General features: G+C 41.1%; 2 protein-coding genes across 7 annotated transcripts in view; both read right to left on the reverse strand.

The window, feature by feature from the left end:
* PCBD2 (pterin-4 alpha-carbinolamine dehydratase 2) overlaps positions 1-15171 on the reverse strand; it is a 36660-nt gene extending 21489 nt beyond the window's left edge. Inside the window, exons 1-2 of one of the 4 annotated variants that reach the window (XM_077825000.1) lie at positions 15119-15171; positions 9280-9411 (exon numbers count right to left, since the gene is read on the reverse strand). Coding sequence is in view for 1 of the 4 variants with exons in the window: in XM_077824998.1 (XP_077681124.1) it covers positions 9280-9411; positions 14608-14721 (246 nt within the window). In the remaining 3 variants the exon portion in view is untranslated. Of the gene's footprint in view, positions 1-6022; positions 6075-9279; positions 9412-14216; positions 14331-14607; positions 14734-15118 lie in introns of those variants that run through there. The other 3 variants (XM_077824998.1, XM_077824999.1, XM_077825001.1) reach the window with 3 other exon arrangements.
* Positions 15172-16707: 1536 nt separating this feature from the next.
* On the reverse strand, positions 16708-23477 carry TXNDC15 (thioredoxin domain containing 15). 3 transcript variants are annotated; one of them, XM_077824992.1, is made up of 5 exons: positions 22498-22583; positions 21817-22292; positions 20000-20163; positions 19189-19319; positions 16708-18167 (listed from the first exon to the last, which is right to left on the reverse strand). In XM_077824992.1, the coding sequence occupies exons 1-5, from the start codon at positions 22502-22504 to the stop codon at positions 17971-17973; spliced, it is 975 nt and encodes a 324-aa protein (XP_077681118.1). In that variant the 5' UTR covers positions 22505-22583; the 3' UTR covers positions 16708-17970. The 3 variants fall into 3 exon arrangements, with proteins under 3 accessions (XP_077681118.1, XP_077681117.1, XP_077681119.1); XM_077824991.1 differs by lacking the exon at positions 22498-22583 and adding an exon at positions 23317-23477 and having other exon boundaries at positions 16709-18167; XM_077824993.1 differs by lacking the exon at positions 22498-22583 and adding an exon at positions 23275-23377 and having other exon boundaries at positions 16709-18167.
* Positions 23478-23522: the final 45 nt, after the last annotated feature.

Raw genomic sequence — 23522 nt, forward strand, 5'->3', positions numbered from 1 at the left:
CAGCCGACTCAGGCTCGCAGGGGCTCGCAGGGCTATTTCAATGCAGTGTAAACTTACGGACTCAGGCTACAGCCCAAGCTCTGGGACCTTCCAACCACACAGGGTCCTAGAGCTCAGGCTCCAGCCCGAGCCTGGAAGTCTACACAGCAGTAAACAGCCCCGCAGCCTGAGCCCAAGGAGTCCAAGTTGCGGGTGTCTAGTTGCTGTATAGACATACCCTATGCAAACAAACCAGAAACAGCTTTTCCTTTTTTTCTTTCAATAGCAGTAATTTTAGGTGTTCCATCTAAAAAGCAGTAGGCAAAACATTTTCAGATGGAAGTGACTCGTCCTTCTGCACTTTAGTGGACAGGGATTCAAGAATTTAGAGTAATGCAGAACATGTTTTATTAATTTAGATGGAATACCCCTGTATAAAACCAGTCATTGCCCAAGATGGTGTTAAACAAAGCTTGGGGTTTGGTATACAGAGACCTCAGTCCACTTAGTACCATGGTGCAAACACCATTAAAAATCATTATCTTTTTATTAAAGAGAAAAAGGAAAAACAGTTAAAGCATTTAAAATATTAAGTATTAAATAAGGCTTTCATTTTAATAGGAACAACCTCTTTTCCCTTTCCTTTTAGCTGGAGAGAGTTTTTAGAAGGAAAAATACTCAAGTTGTTTGACAGTCTCTTAGATGGTACCAAAGATGGTAAAAACCGTCCTGTCAGGGAAAAGACAAGACGTTAGCTAAGATTGGCTGAAGCTGTTGTTGAAGTCTGATCCTGTTTCATCCCAGATGGGGTTTGAGATTCAGCGGAAGATGGTAAAGGTGAACATATCATCTGGGTCCCTCTCTCTGGCCTGGTTTGGTCAGGACATCTCTCAGGATCAGAATGACAAAGGCCCGAAGTCCCAGGAGATGGTGGAAGTGGCAGCCATGCTGGTGAACCTCACTCTAGTAGCCAATTTTTATCCCTACGTCTGTTTCTTTAAGGACCCACAAAAGGAATGGTGGACGGAATAGTCCATGTTCCCATTATTTTGTCAATCAATTAGGTCTAGTTTCCCCAAACACTAATTTTGGTTCACTGATTTCCGGTTCCAAACTCTTCTTACTTACTAAGCATGATCTTAACACAGTCCTTGTGTTATAACAGTATGGTTTTTTTGTTTGGACTAATTCAGTCTCTCCTTTGTGCATCATTTCCTATCAACCTTTGTTATAATAGGTGATTGTGACCTCTTATTAACTTTCATATACTTTTTACAGTTGAGCTCACAATAAGAGTAACTTTGTAGGCCAAATTATAACAGATCAGATACAGGCCAGGAACCTTGAGGTTTTGAACAGTTTGGGGACAATTCTATCTTCTCTAGACCAGAGGTCCCCAAACTTTTCAGTCATGCCTCTCCCTTACCCCTCTGTTCCTCGTTTCCGCGGGAGCTGGGGCCAGGAGAAGGGTTGTGGTTGGGGGAGGCACGGATGGGGTAAGGAGGCCGAAGCTGGGGCTGCAGCTGGGGGCAGGTCTGGGGCCGGGAACAGAGCCATGGTCAGGGGTCAAGACTGGAGACGCAGCCAGGGGACCAAAGCTGGGGGTGGGGCCAGGGCCAGGGCCAGGAGCGGAAGCTCCAGTTGGGTCGCGGTCAAGGGCCAAGGCTGGGGGCAGGGCTAAGGGTGGAAGCCTGGGCCGGAGCACAGCTAGGTAACACTCCCTTCCCGCCCCCATGGGGGCTAGCCCAGGCCCTGCACCATCTCCCCAAATGTTCCTTCATGCCCCCCGTCCTCTACTTTAGACGACAAACTTTTCAACTTTTTCTTTTTGCCAGAGATTTCAGTAAATGAAGAAAAAAAATGTATTAGTAAACATTGCTACTCAGGCTCCTGAAGTAGTGACAGTATTTTTGTAACTCATTAACTCAGACTTTTGCTTTGACAAATTGAAATGGATTGGCTGCTCTATCAGTGAGTAATAGGCATTTTGTTTCAGTATCTGTCACTTGGGAATAGAAATTAAGAGCCTTTAAAACATGTTTCTTTTATGTAATACAAAGTGGCTTGAAAGCACAGATAACTTTTTTCTTTTTCTTCTGCTATCTCTCTCCACAGCCCCATTTTAAAGGGCAATAGTCTCAAACATCTGTAGCCTGACAGTTCACACAAACAGAGGGCAGTAGAACGGAGGAATGATGCAATGGGAAAACAGACAATGACAACAGTGTTTAGGGTGACCATATTTCCCCATGGGAAAATGGGACACTGCACAGGGAGAGGGGGGGCCTCGGGCCAGCCCTATAGCGCTGGGCTGACAGCCCAAGGACCAGTGTCTGGTGTCATCATTCACCTCCCCCCAAGTTCCTCCACACTCCCCTGGGGGCGGGCGGGGGAGGGAACGCCCCACTTTTTTGGCAAACTGGGCATTTCATAGAAACAGACTTTAAGGCCGGAAGGGACCATTATGATTGTCTAGTCTGACCTGCACAACGCAGGCCACAGAATCTCACCCACGGCATTCCTGTAACAAACCTCTAACCTATGTCTGAGCTATTGAAGTCCCCAAATTGTGGTTTAAAGACTTTGAGGGGCAGAGAATCCTCCAGCAAGTGACCCGTGCCCCACGCTGCAGAGGAAGGCGAAAAACCCCCAGGGCCTCTGCCAATCAGCCCTGGAGGAAAATTCCTTCTAGACCCCAAATATGGCAATCAGCTAAACCCTGAGCATGTGGGCAAGACTCACCAGCCAGACACTCAGGAAAGAATTCTCTGTAGTAACTCAGATCCCACCCCATCTAACATCCCATCACAGGCTATTGGGCATACCTACCGCTAATAGTCAAAGATCAATTAATTGCCAAAATTAGGCTATCCCACCATATCATCCCTTCCATAAACTTATCAAGCTTAGTCTTAAAGCAAGATATGTCTTTTGCCCCTACCTCTTCCCTTGGAAGGCTGTTCCAGAACTTCACTCCTCTGATGGTTAGAAACCTTTGTCTAATCTCAAGTCTAAACTTCTCAATGACCAGTTTATATCCATTTGTTCTTGTGTCCACACTGGTACTGAGCTTAAATAATTCCTCTCCCTCCCTGGTACTTATCCCTCTGATATATTTATAGAGAGCAATCATATCTCCTCTCAGCCTGCTTTTGGTTAGGCTAAACAAGCCAAGCTCTTTGAGTCTCCTTTCATAAGGCAGGTTTCCCATTCCTCGGATCATTCTAGTAGCCCTTCTCCGTACCTGCTCCAGTTTGAATTCATCTTTCTTAAACATGGGAGACCAGAACTGCACACAATATTCCAGATGAGGTCTCACCAGTACCTTGTATAATAGTACTAACACCTCCTTATCTCTACTGGAAATACCTCGTCTGATGCATCCCAAGACCACATTAGCTTTTTTCACGGCCATATCACATTGGCGGCTCATAGTCATCCTGTGATCAACCAATACTCCGAGGTCCTTCTCCTCCGTTACTTCCAAGTGATGCGTCCCCAGTTTATAACAAAAATTCTTGTTATTAATCCCTAAATGCATGATCTTGCACTTTTCACTATTAAATTTCATCCTATTACTATTACTCCAGTTTACAAGGTCATCCGGATCTTCCTATATAATATCCCGGTCCTTCTCTGTATTGGCAATACCTCCCAGCTTTGTGTCATCCACAAACTTTATTAGCACATTCCCGCTTTTTGTGCCAAGGTCAGTAATAAAAAGATTAAATAAGACTGGTCCCAAAACCAATCCCTGAGAAACTCCACTAGTAACCTCCTTCCAGCCTGACAGGTCATCTTTCACTGTGACCCGTTGTAGTCTCCCCTTTAACCAGTTCCTTATCCACCTTTCAGTTTTCATATTGATCCCCATCTTTTTCAATTTAGCTAATAATTCCCCATGTGGAACTGTACCAAATGCCTTACTGAAATTGAGGTAAATTAGATCCACTGTGTTTCCTTTGTCTAAAAAAATCTGTTACCTTCTCAAAGAAGGAGATCAGGTTGCTTTGATACAATCTACCTTTTGTAAAACCATGTCGTATTTTGTCCCAATAACCATTGACCTCAATGTCCTTAACTACTTTCTCCTTCAAAATTTTTTCCAAGACCTTGCATACTACAGATGTCAAACTAACAGGCCTGTAGTTACCCGGATCACCCTTTTTTCCCTTTCTTAAAAATAGGAACTACTTTAGCAATTCTCCAGTAATTCTCCAATACGGTACCCCTGAGTTTACAGATTCATTAAAAATGTTTGCTAATGGGCTTGCAATTTCATGTGCCAGTTCCTTTAATATTCTTGGATGAAGATTATCTGGGCCCCCTGATTTAGTCCCATTAAGCTGTTCAAGTTTGGCTTCTACCTCAGATGCAGCAATATCTACCTCCATATCCTCCTTCCCATTTGTCATCCTACTATTATCCCTAAACTCATTAGCCTCATTAAAGACTGAGGCAAAGTATTTGTTTAGATATTGGGCCATGCCTAGATTATCCTTAACCTCCACTCCATCCTCAGTTTAGCGGTCCCATTTGCTCTTGCCAATTGAGAATAAGCTGGCAAAAGCAAATGGGACAAATGCCCAGTTTTGCCAAGAAAGTTGGGACATCCAGGACAGGGCTTAAAAAGGGGACTATCCTAGCCAAAACGGGACATATGGTCACCCTACCTGTTTTAGATGTTTTGCCAATCAAAACAGAAGCTGTAATTGTAAAAAAAAATATCTGTGAACATGGCAGGATCAGTATCAGGTTGGACTGATGGCTGTCTCCAGTGAAGCTGGGACCATGTATGATGGCTAGTCTTCTTGCTGAGCCATTACAGGATTCTGCAATTCACTGTGGACAAGTTTGAGGTGATCAGGCACCATGATTTTCTCATGCCTCAGTCCCCCCCAGCTGCCCCAGACCTGTTTCTGAAGCCAAAGGTCACAAGTTCTAGTACCAATGCTACACACCTGCAGATGACTGGGGGCCAGAGTGTTTGGCAACTACTACAACCAAAGATTACTTGAGGGATGGCGGTGGTTGGACCATCACCTTAGAGCAGCTATTCTGAAGTGTACAATCCTGGCTGGGCAGTTCGTTTTCATCCTTATTCATAATTATTGTATTTTAAGTATTATACAACTTAGAGCACCTATTCATAGCTCTGTAACTGAAAGAAAAAATACATCATGTTTAGGAAGGCTAAAGGAGAAACTTGCTTGTCTGTATTTGGCTGGGGTCTGGTAATCTGGGTAGGGAATGGAGTGAACAGCAATGATTATAATATGGCTATGAGGAGAAAGTGGAAAATAACATTTCAGACATAGAAACTGCCTAAATGAGGGATGGGGAACAAGCTGCAATGGACACCAGATGCTTTTCTTTCTGGGCAGGGTTGGATGGAGGACATTATGTACATCAATATTTTTTCAAACCAAGACATCACGACTAGCATGCAATGGCAATTACAGCAGAGAAAAGGACTGACAACAGGAAGTACATTCACTGACTTATTTTAGGAACATTTCAAACTGTTTTCCAACTCATTTTCTGAAAATCACTCTCAAAAGCCCATTTTTATAAAATTTATCTTCAAAAAAACAAACACCATCAACAGTTCCAAGTGAAGTCCTGTAATAAAATAATTTCCCAAGCCAGAAGCGTAATTTCTGATAGCTTTTAATCAAGTTAATCTCAGCCTGAAAGCTTCAGGAATCTAAATAACTCTCTCATTTCACAGAAGTTTCATTTCATTCTCCCTCATACTGAAAATAATATACATAAACCAAGTTCAAGTCTACGCATTTGAGTGACTTTATAATAAAAACTCTGTTTATATTCTTAACATCTGTTGACATACAGAGTCTTTGTAAACCTGGCATAGATTTTAAAGCCACAGAATTTTCCATGCATCATGCCCATTATCTGTGGGAAGCAATAAAGAAACAATGAATACATTAATCATACTCATATCATCTGCAAAACATAAATCTGAAATACCTTTCATGTCAGCTTAACTGCTCAGGTTTTTGGGTTTGTTTTTTTTACACACCTGATTTTATGCCATCTGTAAAAGGGCAGGATGAAGATCATAGAGGAAACTGTATTTCTTGGCTGTCTGACTTTTACTAAATATTCACACTAAGTTCTGCAAACAGAAGATTTATTAAATAAAAGAAGTTACACCTAAAAGTCCATGTTTATTAAAGGACAGCATATTGACTGCAAAACTCTACAAATCAGGTAGCTAGCTAGCTCCATTTTTGGCACTTTTGTTTCTCTGATCTGTAATATGCTTTTGAAACGTACCAATAAATAAGTAAATGTTGTGTGGGGACATTAGTAAATATAAGCATTGGTAGATGAATTAAACTATACCAGTTCAGTTTATCTTCAGTGCCACCTTCCCAGGAGACAAACATTAGCTCTCTAACTCCAGCTGCAAACATGCATGCATTCTCTAGCCAAATTCCACCTTAAGTCATTCCCCAAGGCTAAGAGACCACCAACTTGTTCTACAGCCTGAAATTTCAAATGGCGATGTTACATCACCTCAGCTGCCCCAATTTTCTAAATGCTTAAGGCCAAAATTCTGCCCTTATATAGATGCATGTAACCCCCTTGACCGCAACGAAAGCAGTGTAGACAGTTTGGCCCGTTAGTTTACCCAGTGATACACAGAGCTGAAAGCGCCAGAAGTTTTGAATTCTTAAGCCAATTTCCAATCACTCATAGTAATGATAGCTCTTACGTAGCCCTTTCCATCTCACACTTTTAAGGGTCAAGCAGGAATGGGGGCACACTGAGCATCCACCAATATCTTCCACCCAACTGGAACAGACATTTCAAAAAAGTACCATTTTAAGATGATATATTTGGTGGGGTGAGACCTAGCCAATTCTGAACCCAGAAAAAACAAAACAAAACAGACTATTAACTTTAGGCTTAGTATACCGTACAGTGTACATTTAAATATATTTTGACTTTCCACTTTAGCATCCTCTTCATGTCTCTCTCTTGGACTTGCAACTTTATGAATAGCTGACTAATTTCTACCCTGTAACATTTCAAGGATAAAGCCTTAAAAAAAATCAACTATTTAATTCTCCTTCTGACGTCTTCACTGCTCTAAGTAGCTGGGTTTTCCGGATTTCTATTACAGGACTGTGTTTGTTCTCATCTCTTTGGTATATAGTCCATTGCCTAAAGATGATCAGCAGAAATTATTTATTTCACTTATTTGCAATATGCAAAGGCTACTTTATGCTAATTTTTTAAAAAAGCATTTCCAGCTATGCTGAGCCAACAAGCTCTCCAATTACACCGTCGCATGGACACTTTAAAGAGTGCCACCAGCGTGAAAGCTGTAAGCTCAGCACCTAGAGTACGACTACATTTGATGCAGAGAATTAGCTATCCCTCTGTCCTTGGCTTTCCAGTTCTCCCATCCAGTTCTCATGTAAAGGCCCCCTCATGGTTTTCCCCTCCTTCATTGCCTCATAATTTGTTTAGTTTGAAGTTGTTTGTTTTGTACTATTATTAACTCCCAGGTTTAAAGTGCAATCCAGGAAAAATGTATTCAGGGCTCCACATGTGACATTCTATACCTGCTCCTGCTCTGTATTGTAGCGATGCTGCTCTTTTCTCCCTACCTCACACACATTTTAATCTAAGTTCTCTCTAATGGCTGCAATTTCCTCACTATGACAATTAAGTATTTGAAATATTAAAAAGGATGGGCATTGCAAATTGTCATTTACACATTTCACTTCACAGGGTCTCCTAAAGACATTGGTCTGGATTATACTATGGCCATGAGAATAAACAGCACATTACGCAGCACTAACATGCTTTAGTCTACAAATCTAGATAGATATTACACTGCAAATACAGTGTGGTGTGGATGGGACAGAGGTGAAGGGGAAGGAGGAGAAGAGGTATCTTCAGAGGAATATGGCATCTTTAAAAAAAAATGTAACCTTACCCTTCACCCCTGGGACAGCATAGCCCTTTCAAAAATAAAGTAGGAACTGGGAATTATCTTCATCTGTTCCCATTCCACACGTAGATTATCATCTGCCTAAAACTATAAGAATAGATGATCTTTCACAGCTAATCTTTAGTATATAACAATCTACTACATTTTGACCAGAACAGAGGATTATTAAATTGACTGTACCCAAGCAATAGAAATGAGGGGAAGAGCAGTAGGAGACCTAAACAAACACATTTAGGGGCAATTTTTCAAAAACATTGGGTGGATACCTACACACAGACATGTGCACAACTGCAGTCATATGCTACAAGGCAAAGCTTTAACCTTTTGATAATGTGACCCTAAATCTGCATAAGACGATCCAAGCTAGAATAAAAATAGGTCACTGATATAAAAGGTGTAACAAATATTAGTAAGGCCAGATTTTAAAAAAAGAGCAATGAGAAAATTAAATAAGACATAACTGAAACGAATATATTTTCTCCAAATAAACCCAAGTTTAAGGGCACTGAAATGGGAAGGATATGTTAGGATTAATTCTTGTCTTATTTAGCAGGGCCATAATACAGCTAATTATTGCTCTTCTAACTTGTCTTTTTTTGTATGCATCTCACTTGATTAATCAGAAATCAAATTTTCTTTCCGAAACGAGATATGGTAACAAGAATCTAGTTGACAATCTTATCTTAAGAAAATATATTAAATCATAGTTGGCCATATGGTGCCACCGATTTTCAAAGCAGATTTCATCTCTGATTTCAAATTTTAAAATTCTTAAAAATTGATGACACAGCATGGCCCAGGGTTTTGACTTAAAATTCAAGCCCAACAGGGTTTACAATCTGCTGTATCAAAGGTAGCCTTACAGAGCGTCTATTGCAATTCATTCAAGACAGTACCATAACTGTCCTTTTCTGTATAAAAGGTGAGTTTTATGACACTTCTCACATTTTTTCCCCGAGTTTGGTAAATAACTGTGCTTTCATTCTTACTCACCTTTGTAAAGTTCTTGATAGCAAATATTTTTATGATTAAGTTAGGAGTGCTAGTAATAACAAAGATATCAACAGTAAAATTCAGCTTGCCTTACCGTGGAACAATGCCAATAAAGTCAATGAATTACACTTGGGTAACTGAGATTAGAATCTGGCCTGATAACTTCAGTGACACTACTGACATGAGAAAAGCAAACAGGATTTGGTCCCAAATACTCCTAGGTTTGTGGATGTGAACATCTCTTCACTAGGAACACAATACAAACTAGGATAATTACATTTCCTTTTATATTAAGAATAATATATAGCAATAGTTACCTGATTAAAAGTTTTGAAATTGAACTCTTTGTAGATGGCATCTCTTTCACCCAGCTCAGACCATCCTGAAGCTTTGAGGTCAAGTAAAACTTGGGTCCTTTCCTCTGTTGTCAACCAGTGAGACTGTGAAGACTATAAAGAAAAAAAAATACATTCCAGAACTGGGGTTAATGTCCTCTCATTTCCTTACACAACAATAAGAAAAATATGTGCTGAAATTATGATTTATGTATTTCAAAAATATAATCCTTCAGGACAACAGAAGTGGAAAATTTACTATGCGGTTTTGTTCCACTTTATAATTTAACAGAACACCATCACTTGCCAGTTAACTGAGCCATGAAACACAACTATTTTGGTGAATTAACTTTGGTTACGTGCTTGCATACAAGAGTTTTTTACTCTTTTGCTGGGATGAAATATGGACTCAGGAATACCTTTGTCCAGTAGTATTCTTACTTTCATTTATATAAGGCCTATCGGAATTATCCATATACTGTGAAGTTTGAAATATATGAAGACAATCCAATTTTGCCATTTTCCCCTCATTTAAATATTAAAGTTAAACATAATGTACAGTAATTAGTCAAAGTTAAAAGGGGCATATCACCTGAAATACTAAGCATAACCAATTTTAAATTAGAAAAGCATAGATTATACCAGAAATTACTGTGTACTATGTATAATTATTGTACCCTGTATTTCCTAAGAAGAAAGTTTAAAAAACAAAAAGCAAGATTGTTACTATTTGAATTCAGTAACTATTTATAAATGTTTCTCTATGGCATTGAAAGGAAAAACAAACAATCTGGCACAAAGGATATGTGCTACCCCCAATTTGCACACAAGGCATTCCACAGACAGCACTGAGGAGTTCTGTATAAGGATATGAAGAATGGTCCCCTCTCATACCATTACAAATCAGAAGTAACTCAATTAAATAGAATTCCCACTAAAAGGCCCAGACTCAGCAAGGTACTTAAGCATTTGTCTAACTTTAAGCAAATGAGTACTCCTCCACACATTTAATATTTAAGCACATGCTTACGTACCTTGCTGAATCAGGACCTAAAACAGGTATGAGGTCAGAATGAGACCTTGAGAGTAGAATAAGATCCTAAAAGTTTACTAAATTGCTCCCTGAAAATACAGAACACACTCCCTCCCTCTGACAGAATGTATGAGATATTAAACTGATACTATACTTGATCTTAGCTAAAATCCAAGTATTTCATCCAAAGGTCGATTATCCAATTGTCTGTCCCTGGTCACAGACCCATCCCAAACTCATTCTAAGAACACAATAGGTAGACCAGGAGCCCTTGTGTCACCTTAGAGACTAACAAATGTATTTGGGCATAAGCTTTCATGGGCTAAGACCCACTTCATCAATAGGTAGAACAGAAATTCTCTGTTGCCTTTTGTCTTTGCATATATTAATAATCAACCATCCTCATTTTGTGAAAACTTACAGACAATTAGCTGAACAATTATCTACCAAAAACTGCAAAATAGAATCTAAGATGGGAGTTCCACCCAATAGATCTGCCTTTGTAAATAGTTTTTATTTTGACCGTTTTAAAGTGTGTGGTTACTTCATTCTAGAAGTGCCAGACCATGTATAGTCCACAGGCTATGTTCTCAAACTTAATTATACACTCATTTGGCAATGCTGTTGTGAACTTTTTTTGAAAATATAGTCTGCTGTGTATGTGTATACAAGTACTGCATCTTTGTACACATCTTTAATATAAAAAGTTACCACTTCACCACTAGATGGTGCTACATGTCAAATCAGAAGTTAATTCAATTACTTGTAATTAAGCAGCAGAAAGGTTTTAAGATTGTTCCTTATTACTGAATGATATTGGCACAGAAAGTAATGATAAATACACATGCATCATTTAAAGATTAAATATACATATTACTATAAGCGAGTAATTAACTCCACGAAGCAAAATATAACACATTCACTAACCAGGAGGATAAAAGAGCACTCTGTACAAATGCAGTTAATGCAACTGATTTAAACAATTGTTTTCAACTGGATTCACCCATTCTAACAAACAAGTTTTAAATATCCAAAAACTAAGATTTCAATCTAGTCTATCTAGCCTTCCGTATAAAACAGTTGCCTTGCTTTAATATAAAATTAATATTTCACCAACATATATATAAGTGTTGCTACAGGAACATTTATTGATTAGAATTTCCCTTTAAGCCTGTTTTAAAGCATGTACAAATAGTCTCTGGGCTGAAATTTGTCATGTTTATAGTCAGCCAGGAGGTAAAATTGTTTTGTTTCGTTGGAGATTTTTCTGTTCTTATTTTTTAGAATCAGTTAAGACATTTCAGTTGTTTCTTGAGGCTTTATCCAAACCCCACTGGAGTAACGGAGAATCCATCCATTTCAGATTTGAACATCAGATTTTAATAAATAGATTTATTTTGTTTGCCACAGGCCTGGTCCTCAGTGCACACCAGCTCTTTTGACACTGAAGAAATTTTGCTTAGAAATAATGGTCGTAAAAGTCAAGTTCTGCATTCTGGCTGCATATACACATGTGCACCTGCCACTGACATAAAAGTTTAGTAAAAAGCAGTATATGGAGCACATGCTGATTTATTTTAAGACAACCTAAAGGAGGTGCAAGGCTCCAGAAACATGCTCACATGTGTGTATCTGTGGTGACAAACAATGAAGCACAGTGTAAACCCACTGAAGAGGTGGAAAGATACAACAAAAACAAACAGAATATGGACACTGAAAAGTAAACATAAGACTTAGCATACAAAACCAACCCATTATTTACTGATTATATCTTGTCATATGATGGGCCCTAAGCTAGTTAAAAAATAACAGCTTTATTTGAAAGCAGTCCATGAAAGAAAGAGAGGAGTCTGATGCTGAAGCATCCATTATCCTGTATCAAAGATGTGCATAATAAAATATGTTCTGGGGGAAATGGGGGAGCTATTACCTAATTTTGCATATATGATTATCTATTACTTGATGTCAAAATCAGACTGCCTATGCTCTATACAGACTGAAATGCAGGGGATGCAAATAATCATATCTTCTGAGAGAAGAGGGGGTAGATCCAAGACTGAAACAGACTTAAATTTTTTTTATTAAAGCTAATGTTAAAATTATAATATATAGGTTAAGAAAAGAGTGTCTGTACATCTGGGTATAGTGCTTAAATTATGTGAAAGTACAAAGGCTGGTTTAAAAGTCAAACAGTACATATAGTACATAATCAGCAATAACCTACATTTAGATGAACATTTAAAGAAGGAGTCAGCAACCTTTCAGAAGTGGTGTGCCGAGTCTTCATTTATTCACTCTAATTTAAGGTTTTACGTGCCAGTAATACATTTTAACGTTTTTAGAAGGTCCCTTTCTATAAGTCTGTAATATATAACTAAACTATGGTTGTATGTAAAGTAAATAAGATTTTTTAAATGTTTAAGAAGCTTCATTTAAAATTAAATTAAAATGCAGAGCCCCCTGGACCGGTGGCCAGGACCCGGGCAGTGTGAGTGCCACCGAAAATCAGCTCACCTGCTGCCTTTGGCACGCGTGCCATAGGTTCCCTAGCCCTGATTTAAAGATACAGTTTAGTTATTAGCAATACTAGATAAAGAACAAATTTAACTACCCCAAGTTTAATTCCCAAAGAATTACCATACTCCTGGTCAGGATCCTGGCTCCCAAGCCCATGCAGCATCCCAACTTTGGTATTCCTTTGGCTCAGCAGATTTACTACTCTGCCTAATACATACTTGATACATTTTTTTCAAGCAGTGGCTTTTAAAGGACACTGCATTCAGAGGAATTAGGAGATGAGATGGCAGGGCTGGTTGTGAAGAGCATCTGGGGCAATCAAGGATGGATGAACTGGGCACAGCCTGAAAGCTCCATCAACTGGTTTGCCCAGGGAAAATCACATTCAGACAACCTGCACAAGATAATTTTCACTTCTTTAGAGCCTTTCAGTGCAGTGCTGCAAATATGAGTGAATTACACTTCTGTGCAACCCTAGGAGTTAGGTATTATTACTCCCACTTTAAAGATGGGTAACCTGAAGTTCAGACAAGTCAAGTGACTTGCTCAAGGTCAAATTGTGAATTTGTGTCAGAGCTAGAGATAAAACCCGTCTCCTGATTATGAATCCTGTGCTTCCCAGTATCATATCCACATAACCCACCCATTCACATGTTGACAGATATGAAGAACCAAAGCTGCTTCTCACATTGACAGATCATGAGCTTTCAGCTGGTAAATGGAACATCCAGGTCAGTCGAGCAGGAAAAGTTTTTTGATGGGTAATCAAGCACGTAAGGATTAGAATAATAATTTCTTAGTGTCCCTAGTTTGGGGGGGGAGGGGGGTTTAAAAGTGCATTTGAGTCCCTCACCTCCCACCACTTTCCCCTGAATATTTAGTTAAACTAAGCGCCAAGAGTTGGGAGAACTTTTTAAACCAATTGTTATTTGTTTCAGTGTGAATCGCACCTGGCACATTATTGGTGACAGACAAACAGTAAATATTAGAACTGCTCAAAATGGATTACGCAACATTTTGCAAGGCTGTTGTTCACCCATCACCCCATTTCTCTGGGGAAGTCATTCTTGCCTGCCTTCAGGGGCTCATACCCACCTGATCCCCAGAAAGTCTCCTCCTTACCCACCTAACCTGGCCCCTTATCAGGAAACAAATCGAGCCAATTTGCAATGCTGTGAGTGGAAAGTATTTTTTCATGATAGCTGCATTTTGTGTTCCACAATTAAAATCTTCATTTAAAAAAACACAAAAACAAATTAAGCATCAAATCCTTATCACAGCAAAGGAAATCACAAACGTAGAGATATGCACCCAACTCTGCAGACAGCATGAAACAAAAGCTCAGGCAGATGTGAAGTGCCATCTTTACCTCAGCAGACAGTTGGCTCTGAACCCTAATGATGGTGATGCAAGAGTCCAGGCAGTTAGCTCTTTCACAGCGCAGAGGGAAAATGAGGGATGATCCTATTATGACGCATCCAGCACAAGTAACATCTGGAATGGGGTCCCCAGAGTGCGGAACTTGGCTTAGGGCTGAGCTGAGGAGAGAAGACCGGGACTCCCGCTCCCAGGGGGCTTTCCTCTGTCCTCAGCCCCTGCCACCCGGGGGACTCCCGCCTGCCCAGCCCTGGAGAGCTCCCTCTGCCCATGCCGCCTGCCCCGCGCCTGGATGGCTGCTCGCTTGCCCCAGGATCTCTGGGGAGCTCCCCAGGTCCGCTGCCCTCCCGCACCCCCAGGGCGGGCCCTGCCTGGCCTCTCACCATGGCGGAGAGGCTCCTGCTGCCGGGTCCCGAGCCGCCCTGCCTCGCGCCCGCCGTCGCTGCCAGGCGCGCTCCGACCCGCGCCAGCCGCAGCCCGACCCCGCCGCCTCCCATCGCCTCAGCGCGGCCGCGGCCCCGCCCCCTCACGGCGCGAAGGGCCCAGTGCAGGGACCTACGCAAGTGCCTGCGGCCGTCCCAGCGCGGCCCCTCCCTTCACGCAGCCCAGGGAGGGACACGGGCTCGTCCGCGCCCGGCGCCCCCGCAGGAAACCCGTCAGGGGTTCCCCCAAACCCCACAAGAATGGTACTTACCCCCTCATCTGCACGGAGCTCCCCTGCGCTGGGCGAATGGTACTTACCCCCCCCCCCAGCTGTGGTCCATGCACTCTGCTGCAAAACCCCAGCCCCCCCCGGGACCCCGACCCTTCACCTTTGTGAGTTGCAGGGCAGCTGCCCTAGAAGGAGCAGGGACCCACCCGCTGCAGCGTGGGGCTGCAGGCAGAACTCCTCACCGGCTGCTAGTGGCTTCGATCATCAAAACAAGGGAGTGCCAGGAGTTTATTTTTCAGCCTTCACGCGGGTTGTTTCTATTTCCATTCAGTTCGGTTTGGCCAGTGAAGTTGGTTTCAGGTTCAGGTCCTTAGAGCTGCAAAGGCAGCCTTTCCAACTGAGCAAGGGATGGTTTAAAAAAAAAATAAAAAAAGAAGGACTTTACAATTTTTTTATGGGGCTTATGTTCTGTAAAAGATTGATTATAAAAGTTTTAATTTTGGTATAAATTGGGGCCTTGGAAAATATGGTTCTATTCTAAAACAATGACAATGCAAAAAAAATTTTGATTGCCTTTGCTGTGGAATGATTGAAACAAAATATGGACCTGTCTTTTTTACAAATCACTTTTCTGGGTGGAAACGTTGCTTAGGGAAAAGGGAAGGGTAGCTACAATGTCAAGTCCACATTCTGAACTTTTATATTTTTCAGCTAAGTGCATATTCGTAAACAAAACTTCATAGGCTGTTTTAAATACACAGCCATGTGCCAACATCCAGGAGGGTAAATACAGCCCAATGTAGTATAAAATTGTGTAGGTTCTTAAGGAAAATCTATCTTTAGTCTTTTGCAGAAATGGAACAATTTCAAGAGTATTCTACAGATCTCCATTAACCATGCAAGGAATAAAGCAAGCCAAAAGGGAAATGAAAAGTGAGCCAGATCCTCAGCTGATGTAAATCAGCATTGCTCTATTGAAGGCAATGGAGGTACACATGTTTACACCAGCTGAGAATCTGGCCCTGTATGTCTAAAGCTAAACTGTATCTTATTCTAGAGCCTCAACATTAATAAAATCAGATTATTAGTACTAAAAGTCATAATTAGAGTAAGCTTATCAATTATTTACACACTCAGCAGCTGAGGCTTTCAAACTAACAATTAACAAAGATTTATGTAAATACAAACAAGCCTCATGAGTTGACTGGTCCTGCTTATTTAGATGGGAGATCAGTACTTTAAGTTGCATGGAATTCTGAATGGCTATTTTTAGTCCTGCGAGAAATCAGTATCTAGAGGAAAGGAAGTTAGTTCTGACCTCAAAACTTACATTAAAATCCTGCTGTAGAAAAACAAGTAGTAAGTGAAGTTTAACTGTATAGGGCAGCAAGGAAGAATTAATACACAATAAAATGAGTTTTCTACATAATCCTTAGAAAGGAAAGGCAGATCCCACACAGTGCACAGTAAAGGATATCAAACACCATCCAGCCTCAGGTCCAAATGTAATACATGGTCACCACTATTCCCTCTAAGCTGTGCACGTGTGCACGCACACACAGATCCTAAACCCCGCACACATGGCGAAACACCATGCGCACAACAATTTGTACAGAAGAAATTTTTTGTGCACACGGCCTGTCAGAAATTAGAGGGATCATTGATGGTCACCCTCCCTAGAGCTGCAAAACAAGATTTTTATTGTTGCTAAACTTAACCAGCAAGTGCAAAACACACTTCTCTCAAACCCCAAACATCAGTACTAAATTCCTTTGGAAGTGGTCTTTCCTCTAGTAGGAACCATTAAAATATCAGATGGGAGAAATAACTACTCTTAATATATCAGTGAAATATATTACTAAACAATTTAAAAACCGTATTAAAAATACAGCAGAACCTCAGAGTTATAAACACCTCAGGAAAGGAAGTTCATAACTCTGAACAAAACATTATGGTTGTTCTTTCAAAATTTTACAAATGAACGTTGACATAATACAGCTTTGAAACTTTACAGAAGAAAAATGCTGCTTTTAACTATTTTAATTTAAATGAAAAGCACAGAAACAGTTTCCTTACCTTGTCTAATTTTTTTTAACTTTCCCTTTATTTTTTTTTTTTAGTCGTTTACATTTAACACAGGACTGTACAGTATTTGCCTTTTTATTTTGCCTTTTTTTTTTTTTTTTTGGTCTGGGCTGCCTGATTGCGTACTTCTGGTTCCAATTGAAGCGTGTGGTTGACTGGTCAGTTCGTAACTCTGGTGTTCGTAACGCTGAGGCTCTACTGTAATCTTTTCCCTTTGTGTTACTGTGTCTTGTCTTAGTGAAAAATACCAACTTGAATTGGTTTAGTGAACTTGTTTAAAATGCTGGATGCCTTTACTTAAGGACATATATCCTTTAACCTTATTATTTATTATTGCAGGAAGGGAGAAGCCAAAACATGGACATCTTCCATGTAGGTCTACACCTATTACTAGTAATTTCTGTAGTTTTCTACAATACACAGCATCTATCCATGTATGTGTAGTTTTAATTTGCACAGCCATAAGTCTTGAAAAGGAAAAACACATTAAAAGGGCTGAGATCTCTCAATTCCAAAATAATGAAAGTGGTTGTATATTACTGCTACCAAAGCAGTACTGCTGGCTGTAGAACTTTTACTTTCCCTCTAAAGATCATCTGCAATATTTCAGGGCACCACTGTATGATTCTACTGATTACTACAAGTTCAAAGTAAAATTTTGCAACAAATTAACATTATTCCTAAAAAAAGTGATTCACACCAGTTTATTAAAAAACAATCTTCATAATAATTACTGTTTTCTGATATTTACATAGCAAGGATTTGTAAACCTGTTACTACTTCCTAAATAAATAAAAACTCTTCTGCTGAACCTTTCTGTATTGGTTTACTTAATTACCAGCAGTTTGACTTTACACATACAGTAGTTAATGAACAAAACAGATTTTTAACTAATAAGATTATAAATTACAGCCATCTAATTCACTGTACAAGTTTATGCAATTTCAGTTCATATAAATTCCTGCTTTATCTGTAGGCATGAAGTATGTTCTCATGTCATTATCTCGACTTATTCCTGATGCTCCTGCTCTTGTCCCGGTATTAGCCAGCGAATGCTCTCAGTCCGAATGGTAGCATACATAATAAAACTAACCAGAAACAATAAAGAGAATAAAAGTAACCAATCTATTCCTTTTGTCAGGACACTAGGTAGAGGGCCTGCTCGGTCTTCCTCAGTCACCACCACATCATTCTTAGCTTCTATTCCTGAAAGAAGAAACCAGTGATAAAAGCTGCTAGCAATAGCCATTTTTTAAATCTATGGTGATTAGTTCATTGTAGGAACTGTATTCTCATCTCCAAATTAAGCAGCTTGTGCTACAGGACTTAATATAACTCTGGTTCATATAGTCCCATGGATTTTACTATATATCTCGGGGCATCTGCTCATGAGTTTTAGACATTAGAGCAGCACAGATCTGTTTTCAGTGACCTATGCTAAAAGTCAGTTTTCCATTTTCAAACTGTCAAAGTATCCTAATATGTATTTCCTTAGTACTGTGTCATTAGGAGAGTTTTATTCTCCCCATTCCCAATGTAATCTTTGGTAAAAGTACCAGTCAGGGAATCTACAACAACAGTAAAGATAATCCTGCGTTAATAACGATTTAACAGTCCCTTCCATTAATCTGTCACAATACTAGTGCATGTTCTTTCTTCTACTCTCAGAAGGCTAATTATACTGTGGGACAAGAGAAGGGAGCTGGGTAAACTCAGCCCATGGAGTTCAGAGCCTGGACAGCTGATTCCCAGCAACAGGAAAACTATTCAGGGCTCTCTGTGCTCCTATCTCCCCACCAGCATAAGAGCTGAGGCTGCCATGTCCCCTACCTGTTGCCTGCCCTACAGCAATGGGACATAGGAGTCTGATCCCTTCCCATCCTGGAATGTGGGGATAAGGGCAGTGCTAATAACTGTCCAGCAATATTCCAAATTAATCCAGGACTTCAGGAGTGGGGAAGTGCTGGATCTTCCTACTTACACTCTCTGCCTGACCTCCAAGTCTCCCCCCACCAAACCAGCTCTAGATAGCTGGGCTGTTTGCGTCTACCTTGTGTTGAAATTCCACTCAGTGCAATGGTGACTGAATAGTAACTTCCTAAGGCTCTGTTCCTGGCAGCAGGAAGGCTCTAGGGGGCCCTAATATAGCCTCTTAAAAAAAAGGGGAGAAGTCAATTTGAGGCTATACCTGACTTTCATAGCTCTGCATCAAGTTTAGCCTACATACCCGTCTGATTAAAAATGAATGCTTTCAGCATTTCCAGGGTTCGGTCTGTATGGTTAAATCTGGCCATGGGTTTGGCTCCTTGGAAAAGAAGGATATTAGGAACAGCCACAGTTCCAAATCTGGTTGATAAACTGAAGGAAATAAGTAGGTAAGAAATGAGGTCGCAATAGAAGAAGGAAAAGTCTGCTTTACTAAGTTAACATTAAATTTAACTCAATAACAAGAACAAGGGCACAACTATTTTCTTATGGCATTAGGGAATGTTTCACTAGTGAATTTAGGCAATACAAAATTCTGCAGCAGGTTAGTGCATTAACTTTCATTCTGGAGGCCCATGTTTCAATCCTGTTTTAGGGCACAAGGGTCTTATTCTTGTCCTTTGAGGATGCACTGTGAGGTGGTCAGAGAAAAGGATGTAGCATATTTTACAGTCTCTGCTCAAAAGAAACCCAGAAGTGAATTTGCATGTCAAAATGTAGGTGAATTAGCAGAGCCCGGCATCAATCTACACTAGGTCAAATTTTAGCCAGTGCTATTAATCCCTCATCTTGAAGAGAAAGATGTTCATTTGAACATTTAAGAAAATATTAACTTCATTGTTAAAAGATAAGTGAGGGAGAAAATTGACTGAAGAAAAGCTAAAGGAAGTAAAGGCAGACTCAGAGGGGCAGAGAACTCTAATTTACTCAGGGAGTACGTATTACTTCATCAATACATTTTAAAAGCATAAGGTTTGTCAGAATCAAAAACAAAGTGCTAACACTGTAGCATGTGAAGCTTTATAAGGTGAAGTGTATTTATTGCAAGTTACCTGCTATGCTGAGATGCATCCAATGCCAGGAAGTTTAGAGTTGGAAATGCTCGGGGCAAAGAATTAAAATGAGGGGCCAGATTGGCAGAGAAGCGACACCAGGGTGTATAAAACAAGACTAATGTACAATCACTGCTGTTTGGGTTTAAAAACTCCATCAGGTCCTGTGAAAGAAAACATGCTGATTTAAAAAGGAGAAACCAATTAAATATTTTAAAGGGTTCTATTACATATCATTGCATAATACTCTGGTAACAGATTAATTTCAGGAGAACACTGTAGTACCCATCATAAGCAAATTTGAGTTGGCATTTCAGCCAGAAGTCTGTTTTTAGCAGTATTTCAACAGTACATGAACATTCAACGAACAAAATGTAGTCAGACTGATTTTAATCCTAACTACATTTTTCAAATGTAAAAATCTCCTTGGTAGACAAATAATACTTTGGTAGTATAGTACATAATTACTATGAAAAAATGTCCTTTTTACTTTCTTTCCTCTCTTACCTAAGAGGCCCTACTCCCTGGCTGCAGATGTGTGATGTACGAGCTGAATCCTGTTTGTCAGGAAGTGGGACTGACAGCTCTGAAGGGAAAGTTAGGAGATCCACCACTTCATTTCTTCTCTAATAGGGGAATTCCAAGCCTTAACAAGGCCAAGAAGCTAATTTGTGGGATAAAAAGGTAGTGGAGCTGTTCCTGAAACAAGACAAGTGAAGGGCCAGAAGAGAAAGTGGGAGATGAACAAGGGTATGAAAGGAAATTATTTGATCACAGGACAGAGAGCTGATCAGGCTGGGGAATCACAGGCAGGGATGGCTTGTGGAAGGGTAGGAAGGAAACAAGCAAGGACCTGGTAAACTAAACTTATTCAAATAAACTGTGCCCAGGCCCATTCTCCCTTCTGATTCCCTTTATCTCCCCAGCATTTGGGGGAACAGAGAGAAACTTCTGTTGTATGAACCAGACTCAAACTGGTTCTGCTACCCTATAGTTTGGTCTGGAGTGATGTAATATCTCAAATACTTAAACCAGTCTTTAAGACAAAGCTGGGAGCTAACAAAGGGGAAAGAGACTTGCTGTAGCTCCTGGGAACAAGAATGCCTTGATGAGATTCTAACAAGACAAGTTGCTTTTTACACTATGGGTCAGTTGAAGGACTTTTAAAAGGTGTCTCCGTTATTTTCCATACTTAGTAGAGCTGGTCAGAAATGTCAAAAATGAAATTTCAACCAAAATTTGTGAAAAGTTTCCATTTTCCTACCAGCTGTAATTCATAGTAGTATTTCTCTGAAATCTGTTTTTGTTTTATTTTCTAACCTCTCTTTTAAGAAACCTGTTTTTAAGTAAAGCCACCTAAATTAGAATTTAGTGGAAACAAGTGCTACAAAGCATTCCTAAGAGAAGGAAATTGGTTTAAAGAAAAAAGAGCTGCAGGGAAGCTGGCACAAGTCACGATGGGTACAGGTAGCCCTTTAGACTTGGGGAACATAGGCATGGTACATAGTGGAATTGAATATCCTGCTATTTCTGTATTTCAAAACAATATGGAAAGTGCACTGCCCTATATGCTAGCTCCCCCCGACCAGCACACTAAACAGTGGTTTGAGCACTGGCCTGTTAAACCCAGGATTGTGAGTTCAATCCTTGAGAGGACCATTTGTTTTAAGTTATCCTTTTTGTGCCACAAAACTCACAAGGGCAAGTACAGGACGGATTATATATGTAGCATTTGCGTAAAAACTCTATTTGTGTAACACCTACCCAGCTATCAAAATAAACATAGAACGTAGCAAACAGAATGATTTCCTACTTACTTGCGAAACATTCAGGATTTGTAGCGTGAAGTTTCTGATCCCGGTAATATTTCTTTCCTCACAGTTCACTTTGGGAGTTTTTACGTTGTCCGTGCTATTAGATTCCTCAGCTGGTGAAGTAGGTACAGCCTCTAGCACTACATTAGAGTCCCCTGTTTGTTCCTGAACATGTGAACCAGGCTGTGATAAGTGAGAAGCAAGACTAGTCCCCACACTACATTCAGCATCTTCTGCCCCTGCATCGCAGGTGCCAATACCAAATTCAGACATGCGTCTGTCCCTTGCTTCTCCTGGAATAACTGACAGCACCACAGACCGATCAGCAGGAATCCCACTACCCAGCATGGCATCAGCAATTTCTGCCGTCTTGTACTGCACTGGCTCCTGGGGCTCTCCAGTAATGGCAGAACCACCTTCTGTGCTAAGAGGTAGGGCAGTTTCAGACAGTGGGTCAGCATTTTCCTCTACTACTGCTCCTATAAAAGTAACAATATTTAGCACTTGCGTTCAGCTGTAGCTTTGGTTTCTTTCAGGCTATGTTTTTGTTTTGGTTTTTTTTAGAAGGGATCAGCAGTTTTCATGGAAGTGAGGGTCAGAGGAAGGAGAACAGAGCGATAACCACCACGGCCAATATGTCCTGCTCTTAGAGGTCTATCGCTTTTGACACTTAGGGAGCCCTACCTGACATCAGGGAAGAGCCCCACACAGACGAGCTCCTACATCCAAGCAGAGGGCAACTGGAAAACGAACGGTTTCAGAGTAACAGCCGTGTTAGTCTGTATTCACAAAAAGAAAAGGAGTACTTGTGGCACCTTAGAGACTAACCAATTTATTTGAGCATGAGCTTTCGTGAGCTACAGCTCACTTCATCGGATGCATACCGTGGAAACTGCAGCAGACTTTATATATACACAGAGAATATGAAACAATACCTCCTCCCACCCCACTGTCCTGCTGGTACAGCAGGACAGTGGGGTGGGAGGAGGTATTGTTTCATATTCTCTGTGTATGCAGGACAGTGGGGTGGGAGGAGGTATTGTTTCATATTCTCTGTGTATATATAAAGTCTGCTGCAGTTTCCACGGTATGCATCCGATGAAGTGAGCTGTAGCTCACGAAAGCTCATGCTCAAATAAATTGGTTAGTCTCTAAGGTGCCACAAGTACTCCTTTTCTTTTTGGAAAACGAACGTGTCCCGTCCCCTCCTCCTGCCCCTTTACCCCAGGGGGCCACGGTGCAGCGTACAGGAGCAGGCAAGAAGGGAGCCAGCCTGGGGCCGGCAGAGGCGCTGTGCGACCCTCCTCCCCGGCACAGAGCGGCGGGAGAGAGCTGGTACCAGCACCGTGGCCCGAAAACCTGGGTCAGCCCCAGGAATGGTGGGCACGGACTCGGACACACACCCCGGGCGGTGGCGAAGGGGAGCAAGAGCGAGCCGGGCTGACGGATCACCCTGGTTACCTCAGGCCGGCCCGCTAGGTGGCCTCTCCCCGGTGCCCTCACCTGCCAGGAGACTCCCGCTCAGCCAGGTCACCCAGAGCAGCTGCCGGAGTCTCCAGCCGGGAGAGGGGAGAGCCCGCATCCTCAGGCGGGAGAAAGAACGAGCCCTGCCGGCCCGCGTCTCCACTGACAACCGCCGCTTCCGCTGGGCTCCACAATCGCTTCCGCTACCAGGGTAAAAGCGGTAGACCCGGATCTGAAATCGCCAT

This window comes from Eretmochelys imbricata, chromosome 8 (genome assembly GCF_965152235.1).
Source record: "Eretmochelys imbricata isolate rEreImb1 chromosome 8, rEreImb1.hap1, whole genome shotgun sequence".
Classification (NCBI taxonomy): Eukaryota; Metazoa; Chordata; order Testudines; family Cheloniidae; genus Eretmochelys; species Eretmochelys imbricata.